The sequence below is a fragment of the Malaclemys terrapin genome, chromosome 8 (assembly GCF_027887155.1).
Source record: "Malaclemys terrapin pileata isolate rMalTer1 chromosome 8, rMalTer1.hap1, whole genome shotgun sequence".
In the NCBI taxonomy this organism is placed as follows: domain Eukaryota; kingdom Metazoa; phylum Chordata; order Testudines; family Emydidae; genus Malaclemys; species Malaclemys terrapin.
In genome coordinates, this window is record NC_071512.1 from 86,386,853 (window position 1) to 86,408,039 (window position 21,187).

The 21,187-nt window shown below is 40.9% G+C and overlaps 1 protein-coding gene across 1 annotated transcript in view; it reads right to left on the bottom strand.

Annotated features, from left to right (window-relative positions):
* Window positions 1-21,187, bottom strand: part of ST6GALNAC3 (ST6 N-acetylgalactosaminide alpha-2,6-sialyltransferase 3) — a 316,335-nt gene that overhangs the window by 10,753 nt on the left and 284,395 nt on the right. The window contains exon 4 of the mRNA XM_054038179.1: window positions 984-1,091. Coding sequence (XP_053894154.1) covers window positions 984-1,091 — 108 coding nt within the window. The remainder of the gene's footprint in view (window positions 1-983; window positions 1,092-21,187) is intronic.

Sequence of the window (21,187 nt, forward strand, 5' to 3'; positions counted from 1 at the left end):
AGGTCATTTACCAGGAGCTGTAAGTTCTGAAAATCATCCTCTTATGTAGGTGCCTAACTTTAAAGAGCCAAGTTTGGAGCATTAACTCCTTTCTCCATGTCCTGGTGTCAATGAGCATTGAGCTGTCCAGTATGGAGCAGAGAGAATGGCAAGGGTGTGGACACAGGTAGAAGTTGTACACCCAATCAAATGGTTACCGAGGCTCCGGGTTTGCTTGAACTAGCCCTGCTAACATAAAATGTGGCTTGCTTTATTATTTTACATCACTTGACTGAATTTCCTGCTTTTGTGAATAAGCAGCGCGTCTATTATATATTCCATTATCTTTATGCTATAGATTAAAAATATCTGATTTGGATTTTTAAGATGGTGGTTGCACTTATGATAATAGAATAGGATGTATGACAAGGCTGGATCACCAACAATTGTTGGTAGGAATTTATGTCACACTACCCTGATAAAGCTCAGAGGACTTGTTTTATTTTCCAATGAGAAACCCCCAGCTACTCAAGCAGACCATATATATACCTAGAAATAAAGTTCAGACAGGTTGCTCATTTAGTGATGTAATATAGTTTCAGGTAACCATCCTGAGATAATCAGTTCCTCATTTCCAAGAGCTTTTGGTATTCTGTGAGCTAATAGATTAATATTTCTTATATAGACATGTTTGAGCAGTGAAAACAAGTACACTTTGTCAAAAGAGCAAAAGCATTCTCCATTTCCCAGCTAACTCCAAGACTGCAGAAAGTCTTTGATTAAAAAAGTTCCTTATGACATTTGACATTAAAGTTTAATAAAGGTTTTTTTATTTTATCATATTGGAACTAAATACACTGACAATATAGCATCACATCAATGCAAAACACTGGGAAATGGATACCTAATCCATTTTTCAGATTTATGATATTAAAATGAATTGTGAATTTTTGGACAAGATATCAGAATTGTAGATGCATGAAAATAATTTCCTGTGATCTTACTTGCAGTAGGTGTCATTTATCATCCCATAGACATGAATTCCATAGCAGGCATCCATAGCCAGAATTAAGGTAAACCACCCAGTGCTGAGATATGAACCTGACTGGACTCTGTAAAAATACAACACCAAACACAACAAATTGCAATGAGAAATTACTAACACTTTATCAAAGAAATATCACTGTTATCTGGGCCAAAAGGCATTAAGCAACTTGACAATCTGTCAAAAATATACAATTATTTTGAATTGTTATAGGTGTTCTCTCGTTCTTTCCAGGTTGGGGCCTCAGGCTACAGCCCACAGAAAAAAAACCATATGCTAAATATCTGAAGTGAAACAACTCATGTCCCGTAAGGTGAAAAGTAATTTATTTGTACATTTGAAAGCCAAATTAATGTAGCATAATAGATGACAGATAACAATCACTGCCAGAAGTCAAATTAAAAGGGATGTGTGTACCCACCTATATATACACACACATCTTCATGTACACAAGAACTATCACTACAATGTCATGAATGTTACATGAATATTGTAAATTTACACACAAAATGCAATTTTTAAGATTGTGTTGACAATCACCTGGTAGAATCAAAAGCTGTTTTGAAAAATAAAACGGTGTCATTCACTGAGATGACATACTTGTATCAGGGAGGAAAGTGTAAGGGAATATGGTCTGGTTTGGCAACCTTTACTCATGCAGCTAGTTTCATTGAAAGCAATAGGACCACTTGCATGAATGAGAACTAATCACATGAATAAGGATCTGGTGCACAGTTTCCAAATGGCTCCTATTTGAGAAAATATATATTCTTTAATAAAGGTCAAATCCTGTTCACATTATTCACACAAGCAGCACTATTGGGAGTCAACAGAACTTCCCACGTGAGCAGAGCAAGCAAGAGATGTTGCTTTAATATCTCGAATAAAAAGGAATATGCTAGGCACTAAGGGTGGGATTCACAAACATACTTAGGTGCCTAACTCCAATTTAAATACCTTTGTGAATTCTACCCTGCGTACAAACTGGTTAATGTCCAGCTTTTCTTAGAGAATGTATATGCCTTTCAGTTCTAGTGAGATTAACTAAATATTAATAATAAAAAATCCATGTGGTAAATGTTTACATCAAGTCACAAAGCTAGCTAAGTGTAGCTCTAAGACTGAGCTCAGTTCAGGAAGATGTGGGGTGAGGGGAAGGAGAGTGGGCAAGATGGCTGTATGCCACCTTTGTAGCCCCTAGATACTGGGCACAGCAGCGACCTGTCTGTTCTCCATCACAAGCTAAAGCAGTCTAAGAGTTGCTCTAAATTAAGTTTGAGTGCAAAGGCCCTCCCAAAGGGACTTGCTGTGGCAAGAGGTGCTTTGGCTACACCGTCTCTTCTCCTGGAACTCCCCAAATTATCTATATGTTGGGTGAGGTGTAGAGCCATTCTGCCAACTTTACACTACATAGAAAATTCTCTTTTACCAGGAGAAATGCCAGATATCTGATTCAGCTGCCTTTGTGTACCAAAGAGACCACCAGGGAAGCCAGAATCAGTGTTATAATATTATAAGTTAGTTCTGAAAAATGTATCCATGTGCAAATAAGGGAGGGTGACAAGTGAAAGCTATCAATCTTTCACCAGACTGGCTCTGAATAGTGTTGTACTTTGGTAACTGATGTACTTATAATCAGAAACTGCTTAATTTTACTTGCTCTTCTCTCAGAGGAATGGTGCTATCAGTGCTGTCCTTAAATAGGCTTACAGACATATAATTTAAAATATGACCTTTCAGCCAGTGTATTAACAATGAAATGTAAGCTATGAGCCACTTATATTCCTTTTCAAAGCATATTACTCCTTTTGGTTTTCTACAGTCCTATTCCTTTTTACACTTTGAAATGTTGCTACATGCTGCAACTGCCACAGGTAAATTGCTTCTAGTAGTTTGTGCATTTTCTTAGTGCTCTTTATTACCAGCTTTGGAGGTTGGCTCATTTTCCCACTCTCTCTAAATCTCTTTATCTGTCTTCCCCCACCCCCGCCCCGCCCCAAGTTTCTCCAGTTATTCTAGGCAGAATTTTTTCCTACTGCCTACTATAGAGAAATACGCAACCTTTCCATAATTCTCAACCAAATCATGGGGAGCTGAAGTGGGTATTCAAAAGCAGTTAATACAGAGTAGCATCAGCCATGTTGAGCTGTAATGCTTCTAATAAGCTTCCTGCTCTAGCAGCAGCGGCAACACACTAACCTTGGGCTAACCATTTAAGATCATAATAACCATTTATCAGAGCACTATGAAGATCAGGACCTTTCCGATAACGGAGGCTTATTGGACAGAACTATATTGACAGTAGCATCTGAAATCTGCTATGCTCAGGAGTAAAAAGGAATTTTAAAAAGAATTAATCAATATTTCATGTCTTGTTTTAACACCACTGGACTTTAGTCCTCTCATCAATATACTACACTGACAGGATAAATAAAAATAGCAGAGTAAGTTCCCAGATACCTTCCCTGGGAGATGGAGTACGTGACAGAATACAGATTATGTTCTTTAAAACAAAACATTTCTTTTCTTTTCTTCTTCCTGAAGATATGTGGCTAATGAAGGAACACAGTTAAAAACAGTGGGAGTTCTGGATAAAATGTAACACCTTGGAATTCTATTGATACTGTAAACATATTTTGACACATTAATGAAAGCAATACAGAAAATGTGAAAACAAGGCAATGGTCAGCAAAAGTTATTTGGTCTATTTATCTTGGAAATTAAAAGCTTATTTTGCCCAATCTCCTAGGATTAGGGCTTCAGAGAAATGTTAGTTATTGGGATTTAATTCACGCTCCTAACTAAGGCCCTGATTCAGCAAGGTATTTAAGCATGTGCTTAACTTTAAGCACAAGTAGTTCAAATGGAGCCAATAGGACTAACATGCTTAAAGCTGGGCATATGCTTTAAGTATCTTCCTGAACTGGGGACTCGGATGTGACTGTATCTGTTTAAAATATCACTCACTTCAATTTTTTTAAAAATGAATGCGTTTAAAAGTTATTTGCAAATTTCAAGTTTCAAAACACTGCAGTTTTATGTTTATGGGAGTTTTCTATAACTGAGCTAGAAAGGATTGATGATCGTTCTATACAAAATGTAGAGAACTAATAATTTGTTAAGAATTTGCACATCAAATGGCAAATTAGGTATCTGGGAAAAAGCTTAGATATAAACAGAAATCTGGGTTGCCATTTCAAATAACACAAGAGAAAATGCACATGTTCTTAACCTCTGATTTCCATATGGTTCCTTTTGCTCAAAGGGCTTTTTTCATTTATTAAAAAATACTCTTTGCCTCAAAACCTCACCAAGAAACACTAATTTGAATGTTTAGCTCAAACTGGGCAGGGATTCAAGTTGTATGCAATCAATGGCTCAGCTTCCACAGACATCAAGAGAGCAGGATCATGTCTAGAGAGTGCTTTTCATCTGTAGATCTTAACATGCTTTTCACACAGGTGGGTAAATATCAGAAGTGGTCAACACACAGAAAAACAATTTTGGAAAAAAATTAAAAGTGTCTAAGTTCTTGTTTCTCACCGTTCAAAATAGAACAATTTTTCATTTAAGAAGTTTTTGCAGATAACTTTTTTGGAAAACATCAAATTTTCATTCCGCCCCCCTTGTCCTTTTTGCCACTGAGTCCAATAAAATAAAAAACCTCAAGGGGTTCCTCAAGCCCCCTTCACTCCCACTTTTTTCCTTTTCCACAATGTATCCTCTCCTACTTTGGAAAGCTTTGAAAAGTTACAGAATCCCAAGAGAAAAACATGAAACTCTGGCAGTATATAACTTTTCTAAAGTTGAAGAAATTTTAAAGAGTTAATGGGAAAGGGAAAAAAAACATTTTACATCATATTTCATCGTATTCTGTGTCACAAATAAAAGAGGCGATGGGGGGAAGCATTAAATTAAAAATAGGCTTTTGAAAATAAAATAAAAATTAAAATGTCAATTTGAAATTAAACTCTTTTTACATTCCCTATTTGAAAAGTTGAAAATGATATTTTCCCATGGAAAATGTCACTTTTGGTGAAACTCGATTTTTCAGTGGAAAAAATTTTCTGTCAAAATATTTTGACCAGTTTTTGTAAATAGCATTTTATGGAAAAACTGAGGTACAAAAAGATGAAATGACTTGGCCCAGGTCACACAAGTGATAAAGGTATGAAAAGAACCCAGCTATCTTGCAGACCAGCCCAGTGTTCTACGCACTAGATCATGTCAAATCCCATCTTTGCAGATTTTTTTCTTTTAAACATGTTCATATTTTAGCGCGTACACACACAAAAACACCTTACGTTGCGCATGCTATTACATACCAGTGTGTAAAATGAACCAGCACTTTAAGTCCTAATCCTGATATGCTCAATAGTCTCCACTTCCACTGTACATGGTATGAGTGGAAGGTGCCCAGAACCTCTCAGGATACAGATTTAAATATTTTAGGTTTGAAAATTAAAACCCTTGGAATGATTTCATTTAGAAAACCAACTGTCTGCATGCTCAGTAAGTGTCTACTCCAGCTTCTTCATACTTTATAGGGTGGGATTTTCAAGAGTGATGGTGATGTCAATTGGAGCAGAGTTATACAGACACTGAACACTTTTGAAAATCCCACCATTGATCACATGGATCAGCGTTCATGTTGAACTCCCCATCAGTGTCCGTCCCAAGCCAGAGGAGCTTATGATCCAACCAACAGACCAAATTCGGTGATGAATCCTGGTCACATGCCACCTGAGGCAGGTTGCACATATGCTAAGAAGAATTGATGTTTAAAAATGCTCCTGCAGGCTGAAAATGTGAACTCACCATGGTTCTGCAAAAGAACAATGGATTGAGAGGTGACAGGAGGCTATGATAAAAACCGAGCTTAAAGAAATACAGCAGCTCTTGCCTGGGACTAAGACGAAGAGGCAGATAGTGAGGAAGTGAAGGTGGTAAATTTTCAGAATGGAGAGGGGTAACTAGTGCTGTTCCCCAAGGGTCAGTCCTAGGACAAACCCTATTCAATTTATTCATAAATGATCTGGAGAAAGGGGTAAACAGTGAGGTGGCAAAGTCTGCAGATGATACTAAACTGCTCAAGATAGTTAAGACCAAAGCAGACTGTGAAGAACTCCCAAAAGATCTCACAAAACGAAGTGATTGGGCAACAAAATGGCAAATGAAATGTAATGTGGATAAATGTAAAGTAATTCACATTGGAAAAAATAACCCCAACTATACATACAATATGATGGGGGCTAATTTAGCTACAACTAATCTGGAAAGAGATCTTGGAGTCATTGTGGATAGTTCTCTGAAGACGTCCATGCAGTGTGCAGCGGCAGTCAAAAAAAACAAACAGAATGTTAGGAATCATTAAAAAGGGGATAGAGAATAAGACGGAGAATATCTTATTGCCCTTATATAAATCCATGGTAGGCCCACATCTTGAATACTGCGTACAGATTTGGTCTCATCTCAAAAAAGATATACTGGCATTAGAAAAGATTCAGAGAAGGGCAACTAAAATGATTAGGGGTTTGGAACAGGTCCCATATGAGGAGAGATTAAAGAGCCTAGGACTTGGAAAAGAGGAGACAAAGGGGGGATATGTTAGAGGCATATAAAATCATGAGTGGTGTGGAGAAAGTGAATAAGGAAACGTTATTTACTTGTTCCCAGAATATAAAAACTAGGGGCCACCAAATGAAATGAGTGGGCAGCAGGTTTAAAACAAATAAAAGGAAGTTCTTCTTCACACAGCACACAGTCAACCTGTGGAACTCCTTGCCTGAGGAGGTAGTGAAGGCTAGGACTATAACAGGGTTTAAAAGAGAACTAGATAAATTCATGGAGGTTAAGTCCATTAATGGCTATTAGTCAGGATGGGTAAGGAATGGTGTCCCTAGCCTCTGTTTATCAGAGGGTGGAGATGGATGGCAGGAGACAGATCATTTGATCATTACCTGTAAGGTTCACTCCCTCTGGGACACCTGACATTGGTCACTGTCGGTAGACAGAATACTTGGCTGGATGGACCTTTGGTCTGACCCAGTATGGCCATTCTTATGTCCTTATGTTCCTATAGCAGCACGGCTCAAGGGAGCTCTGGCACTGATCAGTCAGAATGCTGTCTTAGCCTTGGTTTCTCTATGCTAATCTAAGGACTTCTCACTGCTGTGGTCCAGTTGACTACTCTCTTTTGAAAAGGCTGTGTGGAGTCACTGCAGATACTTGCAGAAGTGCATAGACCTCTGAAGAGGGTAAAGGTCTCTGAACAGGAGTATGCCTCAGTTGGACTCACTGGGCAGAGTGCACGGGGAGAAACAAGAGTGTTGAGGCTGCATGGCCTACCCTGTTGTGACCCTTGAGATCTGGCACACTGTGAGGCTCCTTCGGAGTCTGGCACATTGAAAGGGTCCTTCCAAGGGACTGCTTAAAGGTCGGGACATAGCACAGATCCTGTAAATCACACACTGTAGGACTGGAAGGGACCCCTCAATAGCTAATCTAGTCCAATCCCCTGCTCTGCGACAGGACTACATATTATCTAGACCATCCCTGACAGGTGTTTGTCTTAAAACCTCCAATGACAGAGATTCCACAACCTCCTTAGGTAATTTGTTCCAGTGCTTAACAGTTAGGAAATTTTCCCTAATGTCTAACCTAAATCTCTCTTGCTTCAATGTAAGCCCATTACTTCTTGTCCTGTCCTCAGAGGTTAAGAGGAACAATTTATCATCCTCTTCTTTATAACAACCTTTTCATGTTCTTGAAGACTATCATGCCCCACCTCAGTCTTCTCTTCTCCAGATTAAACAAACTCAATTTTTTCAATCTTTCCTCAGGTCATGTCTTCTAGACCTTTAATCATTTTTGTTGCTCTTCTCTGGACTATCCCCAATTTGTCCACATCTTTACTGAAATGTGGCACCCAGAATTGGACACAATAGTCCAGTTGAGGCCTAATTATCGCTGAGTAGAGTAGAAGAATTACTTCTCTTATCTTGCTTACATCCCAGAATGATGTTCGCTTTTTTTCCAACAGTATTACATTGACTCATATTTAGTTTGTGATCCACTATAATCCCAGATCCTTTTCTGCAGTACTCCTTCCTAGTCAGTCATTTCCCCTTTTGTATTTCTGCAATTGATTACTCTTAGTACTTTGCATTTGTCCTTATTTAATTTAATCCTTTTTAATTCAGACCATTTCTCCAGTTTGTCAAGATCATTTCGAGTTCTAATGCTGCCTGCCAAAGTTCTTTCCACCCTTCCCAGCTTTGTATTGTCTGCAACCTTTATAAGTGTACTCTCATGTCATTATCTAAATGTAGTATGTTTCATGCTGGGTTAGAAAACAAAAACCAATCTTCGACACCTATTAATATGTTCTGATATAGGCTAAACAAAGGAAAAATTGGATTTCTCTCTAATCAGAGGAAAACAGAAGGCATCAAATCTTTTTTTTAAACGATTAAGGCTGAGTGCATTCAAATCAGGTAAAAGTTCTATCATCATCAAAGTTCTAATAGAAAAATCCCAGGAAGCTCTTTTCTTTGTTCAAGCAATTCAATTCAATTGTTTCATAATTTTACAGACACTTTTAAACCTAGCTCTTCTATGTTTAAAGAAGTGGATAATCCCATGGTTGGGTGAACGATCCTTTCCAATGGGCAGTTCTGCAGTGAATATTTAACTTTTTTTTTTTTTAAAACAACCCTTGATGTGCCAGTTTCTGATTCCTGGATGAGATAACGAGCATGACAAATTAGGCTATCTGTCTCAGTCAGGACAGCAATTTTTTCTCCCCTTGTTTTAATTCCTAACTTGGAGAAATCAATGGATGGGGCAAAGGTGCTGGGAGTAGGGATGCTATTGCACCCCCCGATTTGAAGTGGATTCCATTATATGCAGCATTTACAGTTTGGTTCAAGGGCTCTCAGCACCCCCACTATACAAATTGTTCCAGCATTTAGGTTTGCACTGGATATTAGTACAGAGAGTATTTGGCCAATATAACTAACCAGATATCCATTTTTTGCTTCATTTAAAAAATATATTTTTAAAACACTTGAACAAACTCAACATTGACAGCTTAAAATACTACGACTTCCTGGGGCCCAGGCAGGAGGGGCAGATGAAAAACGTAATACACTTGTTTTTGTAGGCGCTCTCTCTCATTTCATCCTGACACTGCAGCACTGAAATCAGCAGACATTTTCCCATTGACTGCTGCTGGAGCAGGACTGATCCCTTGATAAATTAAGTAAGTGTACTTAAGTCTATTGGCTTAAATGAATTCCCAGCTATGATCCGTGAAGCAGGAGGTTTCATATTGTCTAGGCTCCTTCCAACATGATCAGAGTTTTCTGTGAGCTGTTCAATATCTGAGACCAGACTGTGCTTGGATCTGTGTTAGGGCCAGGATGGAGCACACACACCCTCAGTGAGCTCCGAGAGGTATTTTGTCTTAAAGAGCCCCTGGAACACCTCAGAACTCAGTTTGTGTGTCTACACTGCATCTTCTCCCAGGGAGGGTGCCGCATGTTCTCATCAGGTGCTGGGCCAACTCTGCGGGACAGTGGGGAGGCCCTGCATCTTCTCTTCCTCTCCCTCTTTGGGGTGACTTTTGCCCCAGTAGAAGAACTCACGAGCTCCACTGTCTTGCCCCCAAACAGGAGATGGAACCAGGGAAGAATCCTTGCGCCCTCCCCAAATGCGTTTGCACAAGGACCAGGAAAATCTGACCTGTAGAGCCTTGTTGAGCCTGCTGCTCAGCCCAGGTGCGGAGAAGTCTTGGCTGCTGCAAAAAGACTTTCAAAGGTCAGATTTGTCCACATTTGAAAAGCATATTTCATAAACTACATCCAGTTGTCCTCATAGGGTATGTGATGTTCCCTGGTTTGAGATACTGGATTTTTTTTTGTCTCCGACAAACCAGGCTTTGGTTTATTGTTAAATATCCATACGTTTAGTATCTGTATCCTACCAAAAATACTTGCCATTCTCTCAAAACTCAGTTGCTCAGACAGATGTCCCTGTGGTTATTTTTGCGCTCACCAGATTAATGCAACAATTCTCAGCTTGTCTGGACAAAGAGCTCTTTCTTGCTGGGGTAGCACCTTCCAATGATAGGCACATCAATTACACATCACCTTTGTCTTCCAGAGTAAACAACAAAGTTCCTCACCAGGCAGCTATGGGCCAAAACCTTCTCTTCTTGTGGTAGGTAGAACCCCACCCCTTTGGACAGTGAAAAAATCCATTTTGTGTGCCCGTCTCATGGGAGGGGAGCATTTGGGTCTGAACTCAGCAAGTTGTTGGCTCGGCAGGAATTAGAGAAGGCAGTCTGGCTCAGGAGAAAGACTCCAAAGGGCTAAAGAGCATTAAGACTAGTTCGGGTTTGATTTTGTTCTCTGTAAATCAAAGGCTACTGATGTTATTCAATTATAATTCTAAGGTTTGTTGCTAATAGTTTCTAAGTTACTGCATGCTTTCTGCAGAGAAAGAAGTGGCATAAGAAGGGCTGTGAACAAGGCACAAACACAGAAAATTGATTTTGCTTGGTGAAAAGGGTTTATATTTTTCTTTTGTACAGGGATACCTGTTAGGCAGTTGTTTACCATAATTATTCACTCATCTGTGTGTGCATGCATGTGTGGGCCCACTGTATGCTCCGTAACAATATAGGACATCTAATAATAACCAGCCCTTGCCCCTAAAGCAGCAAGCAGACTGTGCTTCACACATTCAAAACCCCACATGACACTGCAGGTCATTCTGTAAAGTGAACCATTTATGTATTGACAGATGTTTATTATCCATTGTGCATGGTTTCATGCAAAGATTAAGCAAGTTGAATGTGTTACGAGCAATGTGGACCAAATTCTGGATTCAGGCTGAGAGTATGCCTGAATATATGTACCCAAGAGGGGGATAGTAAGACATATTTTGTGCTCAAATGATGGATCCCCCCCAAAACCACTGCGTTCTCATTAAACAGATTTGCCACACACTGAACCATGAAGCCACATTCAAAACAGCAGTCACATTGCACAATTCACACATTTAGGCATATACCACCCAGTCTTCCTGAAGAGCACCTGGGCATCCAGTCTTATTATGACTCACTGTCCTGTTATAATATTTTTATTATTTACCATTTGTATTACACTAGCACCTATAGGCCAGAATCAGGATTGGGCCCCATTTGTGTTGGGTGCTGTAGCACATAGTAGAAGACAGTCCCTCCCCTAAAGACCATCCCATTGAAGACAAGAAGCAACAACTATAAGGGGCTCTGAATTATGTGTGTGTGAGCAGCCTAGAGGAGACAGCGAGGATGCTCCTAGGCTGACCAAAATAAAGGAGCAAAGAATACTGATGTTGCATTAATTTGTGCCTATCTGCAGGTTTTTTTTAAATAAACAAAGATCTGACCTAACATCTGTAATTTTTGGCAACAAATGTAAAAATAAAATTTAAAATAACTAAGAGCAAATCACTGCATTTACTGGAATCGGCAGCATGTCTTTATATATATAATTCCAGGGCTTACATTTGTACAATCTTTTTTTCATGTGCTGTTACACATGGGAACCTGGAGGAGAGAGGGGGGCGGGGGGAAGAATCTTAAAAGAACCAGCTTCTCCTACCCGTGGTTTTGTGGTTTCCTCATTTCTGGTTCCTTGACCTGACTTTGATGCATTCCTGCTCAGCTGTGAACTCAAGTGACAAGAGAAGGAAGTTATTTCATCCAAGCACAGTGGGCTGCTTGAAAGGACTGGGCTGCCGGGCTCAGAGGAGAGAAAGAGCAATCTTGCTTATCAAGAGCAATCATGCAGACCTGGCTCACAGCAAAGCACAAGCAGGAGAACCAAACTAAAGGGATAATTACAATCGTAAACACTGCCACAGACAATATTGTTTTAAGGTTGACTTTTGTACAGGAAAATTCATGGTACTTAATCTTTTCATGTCAGAGGGTAACCCCTATAGAGATAGGGAGTTTCTGACTTCTATAGCTTCTTACAGCTGCATGGCCTTTGCAGTTTACACTGCTTGTTCAGATATGAACAGTATCTCAGATATGCTCAGTATGGACGACTATATTCCAAGATACAAAAGAATATTAGATTATGGGCGAGAACAAGAAAAGCCCTACATGGCTTATCTTGACTCCAACCCCCTTTTTTCCATTTTTCATTCTAACTTTACCCTCTCCAGAAACATACATGTTCTTGGTTTCTTTTGAATCCTTTGCTATCAGTTCTGTGTCCCAGGTGCAAATCCTGGTCCCAGAGGACCCTGAGAACACTGTTTATTCAGTTCATAATGAGAACGATGTTTTTGCCAAATTCCCATCTTGCAAATTTCACCTGGGATCTAAAAGTCATGCTGCTTATGCATGATTACCAATAACCCTGTCCCAATGAAGGTGTATTATACAGTAGATGAAATTGACATCTGCAGTTCTTTAGTGTACATACATTAGTAAAGATTTGGCATTTGGAACTTGCTTAACATTTCTGTGGATGCACTAATCAATAAAAAATCTCCCACAGCGGTCTTGACTCTGCAGTGCTAAGAGCAGTAAAAAAATTGTAGATTGGGAAAAATTTTTTCCTATTCCTTCTAGGTTTTTATACTACACAATAGCTACTGTGTCAGAACAGTTGAGGCAGAAGGGCCCCTATAAGCACACAGGGAATAGATTTGAGGGATAAGAAGGCACCATTTTTAGTGTAATTTTTTTTTATCATAAAGCACCTGTGTGAAAGTCACTTCACGCACATAAAAGGCCATATTTTCAGCTGGTGGAAGTATGCTGAGTTACACCAGTTTAGGATCTGGCCCAAAACATGAATAATTGGGCTCTAAGTCGTTGAAATGAACCAAAGGTGGTGTGAAATTTGCTCCATCCCTCCCAGGATCCTGCTCAAGGTTGTGTTGGCTGGGTCAATGACCTACTCCAGGTACACCAGGAGAACAAAGTATACACACCCCTGTTTCCCTGGTAGCACCTTGCAGCTGTGTAGCAAGGCTTACATGATGCAGAGCACATTGTGCATGCCTTCCACACGAGGGGCAAGTCACACCCTTTAATAGATGCCATGTATGAATGTGCTCTAAGAAAGATTATATCATTTATATCTTGAACAAATCCAATCAGTTTACGAACACCACTAATTTACGTTGTTGCATGTATAGCAACTTTCATTCAAGGATCTCGCATCTGTCTATGTACTTGTACCACACATTATTGTACCCTCTGAGTGTAGATCACTTACAAATTCTGCATGTGACGATCACTCATTATTTCAGAGTGCTTCACAACGCTTCCCAGTTAAGTTGGTAAGTATTGTTTCCCCCATTTTACAGGGCATAGTTTGAAGCATTAGGAAAGTTGTGACTCAGTTTACTCTAAAATAAGTGATTTAAGTGACTCAAATATACAGCAACTGCAAATGGCCCCTGGAAGCCACCAGTTGGGGTGGGGGTGGTCACAAAGGGCCATGCCCTCTTTGTTTTGGCTATGTCCACTTTTCCCTGCTTTACCACTGGATTAAGCCAGCTCTGCAGCTGCAGCACTGACTGGCTCAAAGCAGCTGCACTGAACCTGGCCTAAAATTCACAACATAATGCTGGAGGGAATGGCATGTTCTAGGGAATCATCTTCATATCTTCTAGGATCGTTTCAAACTGAAAAGCTTCTGACCTGATGCGGGGAAAAACTAATACAAGTTATTTCAGGGATAGATTTCGCCCTCCCTCTAATGGCCTTCCTCCCACCCCCAAAAAGAGAAAAAATTCTGGGAAGGATCCTGATGTAGTGAAATTAACAAAGAACTTGTTTAGAAATCTTGTGACTGGCTAAAGTTGTATAAAATAATTGGAAAAACCCCACTGATTAATATTGGTATAAGAAAAACCTCTATTGTCTCAACTCTGTACCATTCCCTTTTCTCAAATGTCTGACACCCTCTCCTTTTATACTTTTGTAAGAAAATTACAGTTGTTGTACCCTCAACAACTGTTGTCTTCACTGAAGATTTAGTTTGAAATTCTCTAAGAAGTGCAGCCCAGGGGAAGGTGGGGGGCAAGGTGACTTTAACTCACTTTTGCACCCTCCCAATCCCGGGCTGCTCAGGATGTTGAAGAGGTCCCTGGCATAACTTAGACAGTTTGTGTCATTTTCTTCTGTGCCAGATGTGGACTGGCTACAGAGCTTGCTTATGCACACCAGATGTGTTCATCATGAGATCCTTTAATGCTCTGTCAGGTATGGCTGAAGTTTGTTTAAATATGGTGTTTTGTACACGGTGTCAGATAGCGACTGAACAGTATAATACAATTTAGCATTCCATTCCATCTCCTCCTTTGAGTTCTACATTCCTAACCTTTACAATACTTACACTATCATGCTGTCTTTGAGGTTCAGTACATATCAGTCTGTTAAGCGTCTCTGAATCATACAGGTTTTCTAATTATACAACCTGAATGCATACAACTTGGTCATCCAGCTGGCCGTTAGTTGTAATGACTGGCTATGGCCAGTTTGGAATCCTTGAGTCTTCTTCTTGTTCTGCATCTGCCGAGTTTGCTCTGTTGATTGTTCTTTCTGAGGAACAAGCTGTAGATGTCGATGGTTTCTGTTGAAATGTTTACTGTTGGTCTTGATCACATTCATATTCAGATCATTTTGGGTGCTGATTTCTTTTTCTTTACCATAACTGCAGTTGTCCATCCATTTTCTCCATCCAACTGGACATGAACATGGTCATCAGATTCTAGACATCTGTTCACAAACTCTTTTAGCCCTTTTATCTGATTTGACTAATCACTTCAAGTCCAGCCTCTTTGGAAATAGGTTCTTTTCCAAAGCTGGAACAGTAGTTCTGAGTTGTCTTCCCATCAGGAGTTGTGCTGAACAACACCAATAGCAGCATCTGGGGATAGATCTGTAACTCAGAAAAGCAAGGAATGGATCTTTCTAATGTAGGATTTTCTTGGCTATCGGAACAGCCCTCTCAGCCTCTCCATTTGCTTGTGGATAATGTGGGCTGTTAGTAATATGATCAAAATCATATTTAATTCAGAATGATTTAAATTCTGCAGCTGTGTTGTTCTGGAATACCGAAGTGAGAAAAAGTATATTTCAGTTTCTGAATAACACTGCAATATGTTATGTCTTTTCAAATACATTATTTCTATATACCTGGAAAAATAGTCCACAACGATCAGGTAATGATGTCCTGTGAATCTGCATAAATCAGCAGCTAGTCTCTTCCAAGGTCCCTCTGGTTGGGATATTTGTACACTATGTGGTTTAGCGTTGTCTCTTAAGTTGATTCGTATTAAATCTTCTTTCAAAAGTCCAGTATCATCAAATCCTCCACTGAGTTCTTCCTCCTTTCTCACTTCCCCCATCATGGCTCCCGAACTGCAGCTGACAATGTTGTTGGTCTTTAATCCTTTAGTCACATGCCTCCAGGGCTAGTCAGAGATGTGTCAGGTGACTTCAGCTCTGGAAGGGGTTGAATGTGATTGTAAGTTCCTTTTGAGATGACTGTGACATCAGCTCCTGAGTCAATTTTAAAGTCAATAATAGTCTTGTCATGAATATTCAATTTCACTATCCAAGCAGGCTCTATGTCATCACAAGTGATAGATCCCAGAAACAATGGCTCTTGATTTTCTGTAAAATGAGTCAACTCGCTGACTTCTTTGGTATGGCATACAGCTGCAAAATGTCCATATTCTGTGCATGTATTATATTATCTGCCTCTGACTGAACATGCATCGTCTCTTGGGATATGACTTTTTCCACACCTTGTGGATGATGTAGGCTGGAATTTGTCCCTTTTAGCCCCCTGGGAGTTCTCTCTCCTTGCATCAGGAGTTTTATGATAATGACTTTTAACACTCAAGTGTCTGTTTCTCCACTAGTTTCAGGTTTTTCAAGCTTGTCAAGTTGATATAGGTTTTGCTATCTCATTAGCTCAGATTGCTTTGCTCTCTGTGTAGCTGTGGCTAAGGTCAAATCCCTCTTCAATTTTAGCTGCTGTGAAAGGTTTTTACCTGTTAACCCAATAACCAGCTTGTCTCAAATATTTTCATATTTTGCATTCCCCAAATCAATTTCAGCCAGTGTATGCAGAGCTCTTATAAAACATTCAACATTTTCTCCTGGCTCTAGAATTCGCTGGTGAAAACATGCTTTTTAATAAATCACACTTCTCTGAGGTATAAAGTATGCAACAAGCATAACCAGAACCCTTTCACAGTAATCTCTGTGACTCTCTTCAGTAAAATGAAAGGATTTAAACATATGCTCTGCCTGCTTCCCCATAGCATAAATTAAAGAAGATACCTGTATATCAACAGTTTCCTTGTGGAGCTTGGCAACAATCTTGAAAAATATTGCTTGCAAAATGTTGTTTCCACTCTGTCCATTCCTAGGGTGACCAGATGTCCCGATAAAATCAGGACTGTCCCGATATTTAGGTGTTTGTCCTGCGTCCCGACTGATGTTTGGTCGGGACACAATTTGTCCCGATATTTCGCACTCCGGTGGGTTTTTTTGCTCCACCAGGGGCACTCCCCACCCCCTTTTTTTTTTGCTTCGCCGGCGACCCCTCCACCCATGTGTCCCGATATTTTCTTCCTCTCATCTGGTCACCCTAGTCCATTCCAAAGGTATTGTCAAAGCTGAAGTTCTCTGGGGCACTGAAGAGTGGCATGTTGATGAGATCCTGCAACCCTTAGTGCTTTGTTTCTTCTGTTTCTTTTTGTAGTTTACTCCTGACACCACATCATGGTCCTGTACCAGAGATGGACTAGCTACAGAGCTTTATACCCACCGGATGTGTTCATCATAAGATCCTTTAATGCTCTGGCAGGTATGGCTGAGGTTCGTTTCAATACCGTATTTTATACATAATGTTCACCTAGTGATTGAACAGAATAATATTCCATTACAGCATTCGTGGCCTGTCTAAGGGTATGTCTACACTACAATCAGGTGTCACTGCAGCACATGTAGACATACCTGACTAGCTTTGATCTAGCTAGCTCGAATAACAATAGGTGTGAAGTTGCGGTAGCACAGACTAGCCACTTGAGTACATCCCCAGGGTCCCAAAAGGGGTTGTAAGACCTCTGCTGCTATGGCATTCACTGCTATTATTTGAGATAGCTAGATCCAAGCTGGCTGAATGTATAGTTGCCAGGGTGGCTGGAATTTAGCTAGCCTGACAAGTTTTTGTATTGCCTTGCCCGTTGCTGGCAAATATGTGCTGAATACTGTTTTTTCCCCACTGGAGAGTAAAGCACAGTTAAGCTCCCTGCTCTGGAAAAAGTGATGGAGGCTCAGTAACCAGAAGTGGAAGAGGTAGGGGACTCGGGGAGGGGGTTTCTTGAGTTCAGGTTGGCTGACAGGCACTGGGCAGCCTTGCGTGGGGAGGCACCAGTGCTTGATGCACCAGATAGAAGCACCATATTTGGAGGCATGGGATTGTCAGGAAGCAGTGGCGCAGAGGAGTCTCCTGGCTGCAAACAGTCTTCTCATTGGGCTCCTGCAGGCACCCAGCACTCATTCCCTGCATTTCCCAGACACCCAGCACCCCCTACCTTCTGCACAATCCACCTGACTCTGCATCAGCATTTCAACTCAAAAACCAATGTTAAATGTTTTCATTTTTGAAAATATATTAATTCTGATGGGGGCTTATCAAAAGGGCTCCCAGAGAGTATTTTAATTTTAAAAAATATACCAACTCTCATAGGCACACACTATCCTCGAACCCCAGACACCCAGCACCCATCAGCTCTCCTCAGGCATTGATCATCCACAACCCTTTACATAGCTCCTGGCACCGCCCCCTTAGCACCCATAATTCCCTGGCTGGGCCTCTTGCACAATGCCTCAGCCTTTGCATTAGATGCAACTTCAAGTACTCATCGCTGGAATTCTGTGACATCGCCACTAAAAATAAGAACTTGCTGGCAGCAGCAAAATCAAATACAAATTCAAAAAAGACTTAAGAGGCGGTGTGATGTGCAAAGTTTGCAAACATTTACCTTAGGACAAGGTAAGAAAAGTGACAAAATAATATAAATATATACAGTTTCTTTCTTATTTTTGTGTAAAACGGATCTCTAAAACATATTAGTAATACTTTGTTATAGTTGATGCTGGGATCCTTTTGGTTGGTGGGGAGTGGTGGGAGTGGCGAGTGGCTAGTTTTTCTGAATCTTGAAGGCGGTATAATTCTAAACTGCTCAGATATGTCTATACGTGCTGCAGATATATCTCTGATTGCAGTGTAGACATACCCTAAGTTATGGCAGCCTCCTTAGTCTGCCCTAAGGGCTGCAGACCTGCCTGGAATCTCTTGCAGTGCTCTGTGCTGTGCCCTGACCCCCCCCTCCATCCCTAACATGCTTCTCTTGCCCCCAGCCCTGCCCCTGACATGCCCCCTTCACCAGGGCTTGTGCAAGGGTCCTTGGAAGGCACCTTATGGCTGTCATTTGCAGTTTCTGCCCCAGGGGATTTGTGGGTTTCTTTATTTTGCTCAGGCCCTTTTACATGGCATAAAGGGACTGGAACAGGGTTGAGGCTCTCCCCTTTCCTAACTAAAAAAAGAACCTAAGATCAGAAATGTGCAAAGTTGAAAAAGAATAGCATGCTGATACAAATAAAATACTTCTCTTAAAATACACTGAAATCACACACCTGACATTTTTATGCTGCACATTTTTTCTCCAAGGAAGATGTAAAATAAACAGAGCTCCAGTTAATCCAGCATCCCCAGAGTGAATTAATTTGATAGGCTTTCCCACCCTTTTCTTTCAGTATTAGGATACTTAGTACTCCTAGCTGCATGTTTTAGAGAAATCTATTGTAGGTGAACACAAGAGAAATTCCCCGATTAGCTCTCACCTTGTCAAGACAAGATACTGAAAAGCATTTATCTACCCTTGGCTGAAAGTAACTTGTATTTCCCACACACCATTTTATTTAATAACAAAACAAAAAACAAAAATAGAAAAAGTGAATAGGAGACAAATTCCAAAAGGGACACAGCACGTGTTTGCGGCTTGGCAATGGAGGCTACTAAAAATGTATTTTGTGATTTTCTACATTGAATATGGGAGAATGGCCAGAGTGAAACTGTACTCTGATCTTGATCGATCAAGTCAGGGGAAGGGAGACTCAAGCCTTTGGGTCAGATCCTCAGCTAATGGAGCTACACTGATTTACACCAGCTGAGGACATTGCTCTCTGTTTACTTTTTAGATTTGTGGGTTCTGTATCAATTTAATTACTCCATTCTGTACTGTCGGATGGGGATGGAAGGGCATTGTGTTTTTCTCTCCCTGCATAGTATTTAATTGAGCATGCTGCCTTTTCCAATGAATGATGATCATCCAGAAAAGTCTTACAAGGGACCAGCCATGTCATTAACAGGAGAACTTCATTTCTCACAGACAAATGAAGACTGAACTGAGGAATTTTTTTTAAAATATACTGCTGGTGCCTTGACATGTACTCCATATCCCTGTACCAATATCTTGTCTCACTTCCCCTGCATGTCTCCTGTATAACAGTCTTTACAGGAACGTTTCCATAAATTTCCAAATCTATAATTAAAACACCTAACTTCCAATTGAATTTTAGCATCAGAGTTCAGTGCTGCAAACATATTATTTTGTTTATTATTTATATTACGGTAGCACTTAGGGTCTGTCTACATTGCAGCTGGGAGTGAGCCTCCCAGCCTGGGTACAAAGACACACACACTAGGTCTCCTCAAGCTAGCATGCTAAAAATTGCTGTCATGGCTCAGGCTGAAGTTTGGCTTCTCAAACCCAAAGGGGTGGGATGGACTCCAGAGTCTGTCAACCTGGGTTGGGAGGCTTTTTCCCAGCTGCAGCATAGGTATAGCCTGAGAGGCCCCAAGTATGGGGCCCCATTGGGCTGTGCACTGTACATACACAAAGAGCTTACAATCTAAATAGATGAGACAGACAAAGGGTTAGGAGAAAAGAAATAACAGCAATATTTCCTATTCTTAGACTAGGAAGTCATGGAGTTATGTGAGGGGCTATAAAAATCCCACACTGGCTATGAAAGGATTAACAAGCTGCTATGGGCTCTATTACTGCCAACCCTCTACCCCTGTAGTAGCTATCAGGCTTGGAGGAAGAGGTTAAAAGGGGGAGAGCTCTGCTCAGTTGGGGCTGACTCCAGCTCCATCCTTCACTTTGTGAGAGAAGGCTGGCTGCCTGGGCCCTGACTAGAGACTCCTGCCTGCCAGAGCCTCCCTGAGGGAAGAGAGGCTTAACCCAGGCACTCTACCGGGACCCTACCAGCAGGACCACCAACAGGGTGTGTGTGTGTGTGTGCAAAAGGGGCATCTGCCCTGGGGCTGGCGATTTAAAAGGGCCCGGGGCTCCCAGCCACCGCCGCTGCTACTGCGGCAGCAGCTGGAGCCCTGGGCCCTTTTAAATTGCCACCGGAGCCCTGGGTGGCGCGGGCGAGAGTGCGGATGGGCTGGCTGGGGAGGCTGACCCCCCCCAGCCCCGCCCCTTTTGCTTAAGGTCCCACCCTTTCCGGGGGCCTGGAGCCAGGCCCCAGTACTGGCAAGAATTTAATATTACTTTCACCCTGTTGATATGGTATGAAGATTTTCTTAGCATGCGTTGGGATGATGACACTACTCACAAATGGCAAGGCCATGAACAATACAGGTCCACCTAAATGAGGGCCAATAAATCCTTTATACCTCCACATACCATGATCTATTGCATCTATACTTATGTATTCTCTATAGAGAGATAAATATACATTGTAATGTGTCTGTATGGAAAAGGAGTATGTTTATATACTGACTAATGTCCGTGTTGAGTGTTTTTAATTTTCTGTAGTAGGTAGTGCCTGTTTCTTCTTAACACTGTAACTCCTTATCACACACCTGCAGCCATGCCACCTTGCATTATTATCTCATCAGCTCTTGCAAGCTAAGAAGTGTCAGTTCTGGTCAATACTTGGATAAGAGACCTTTAAGGAAAATCCAGGATGCTTTAGAAAATGGTTCAGTAGGAGAATTCTCTCTCTGTTGGCGCTGAACCAATGTCCCCATATGATATTGGAGGGGCTCA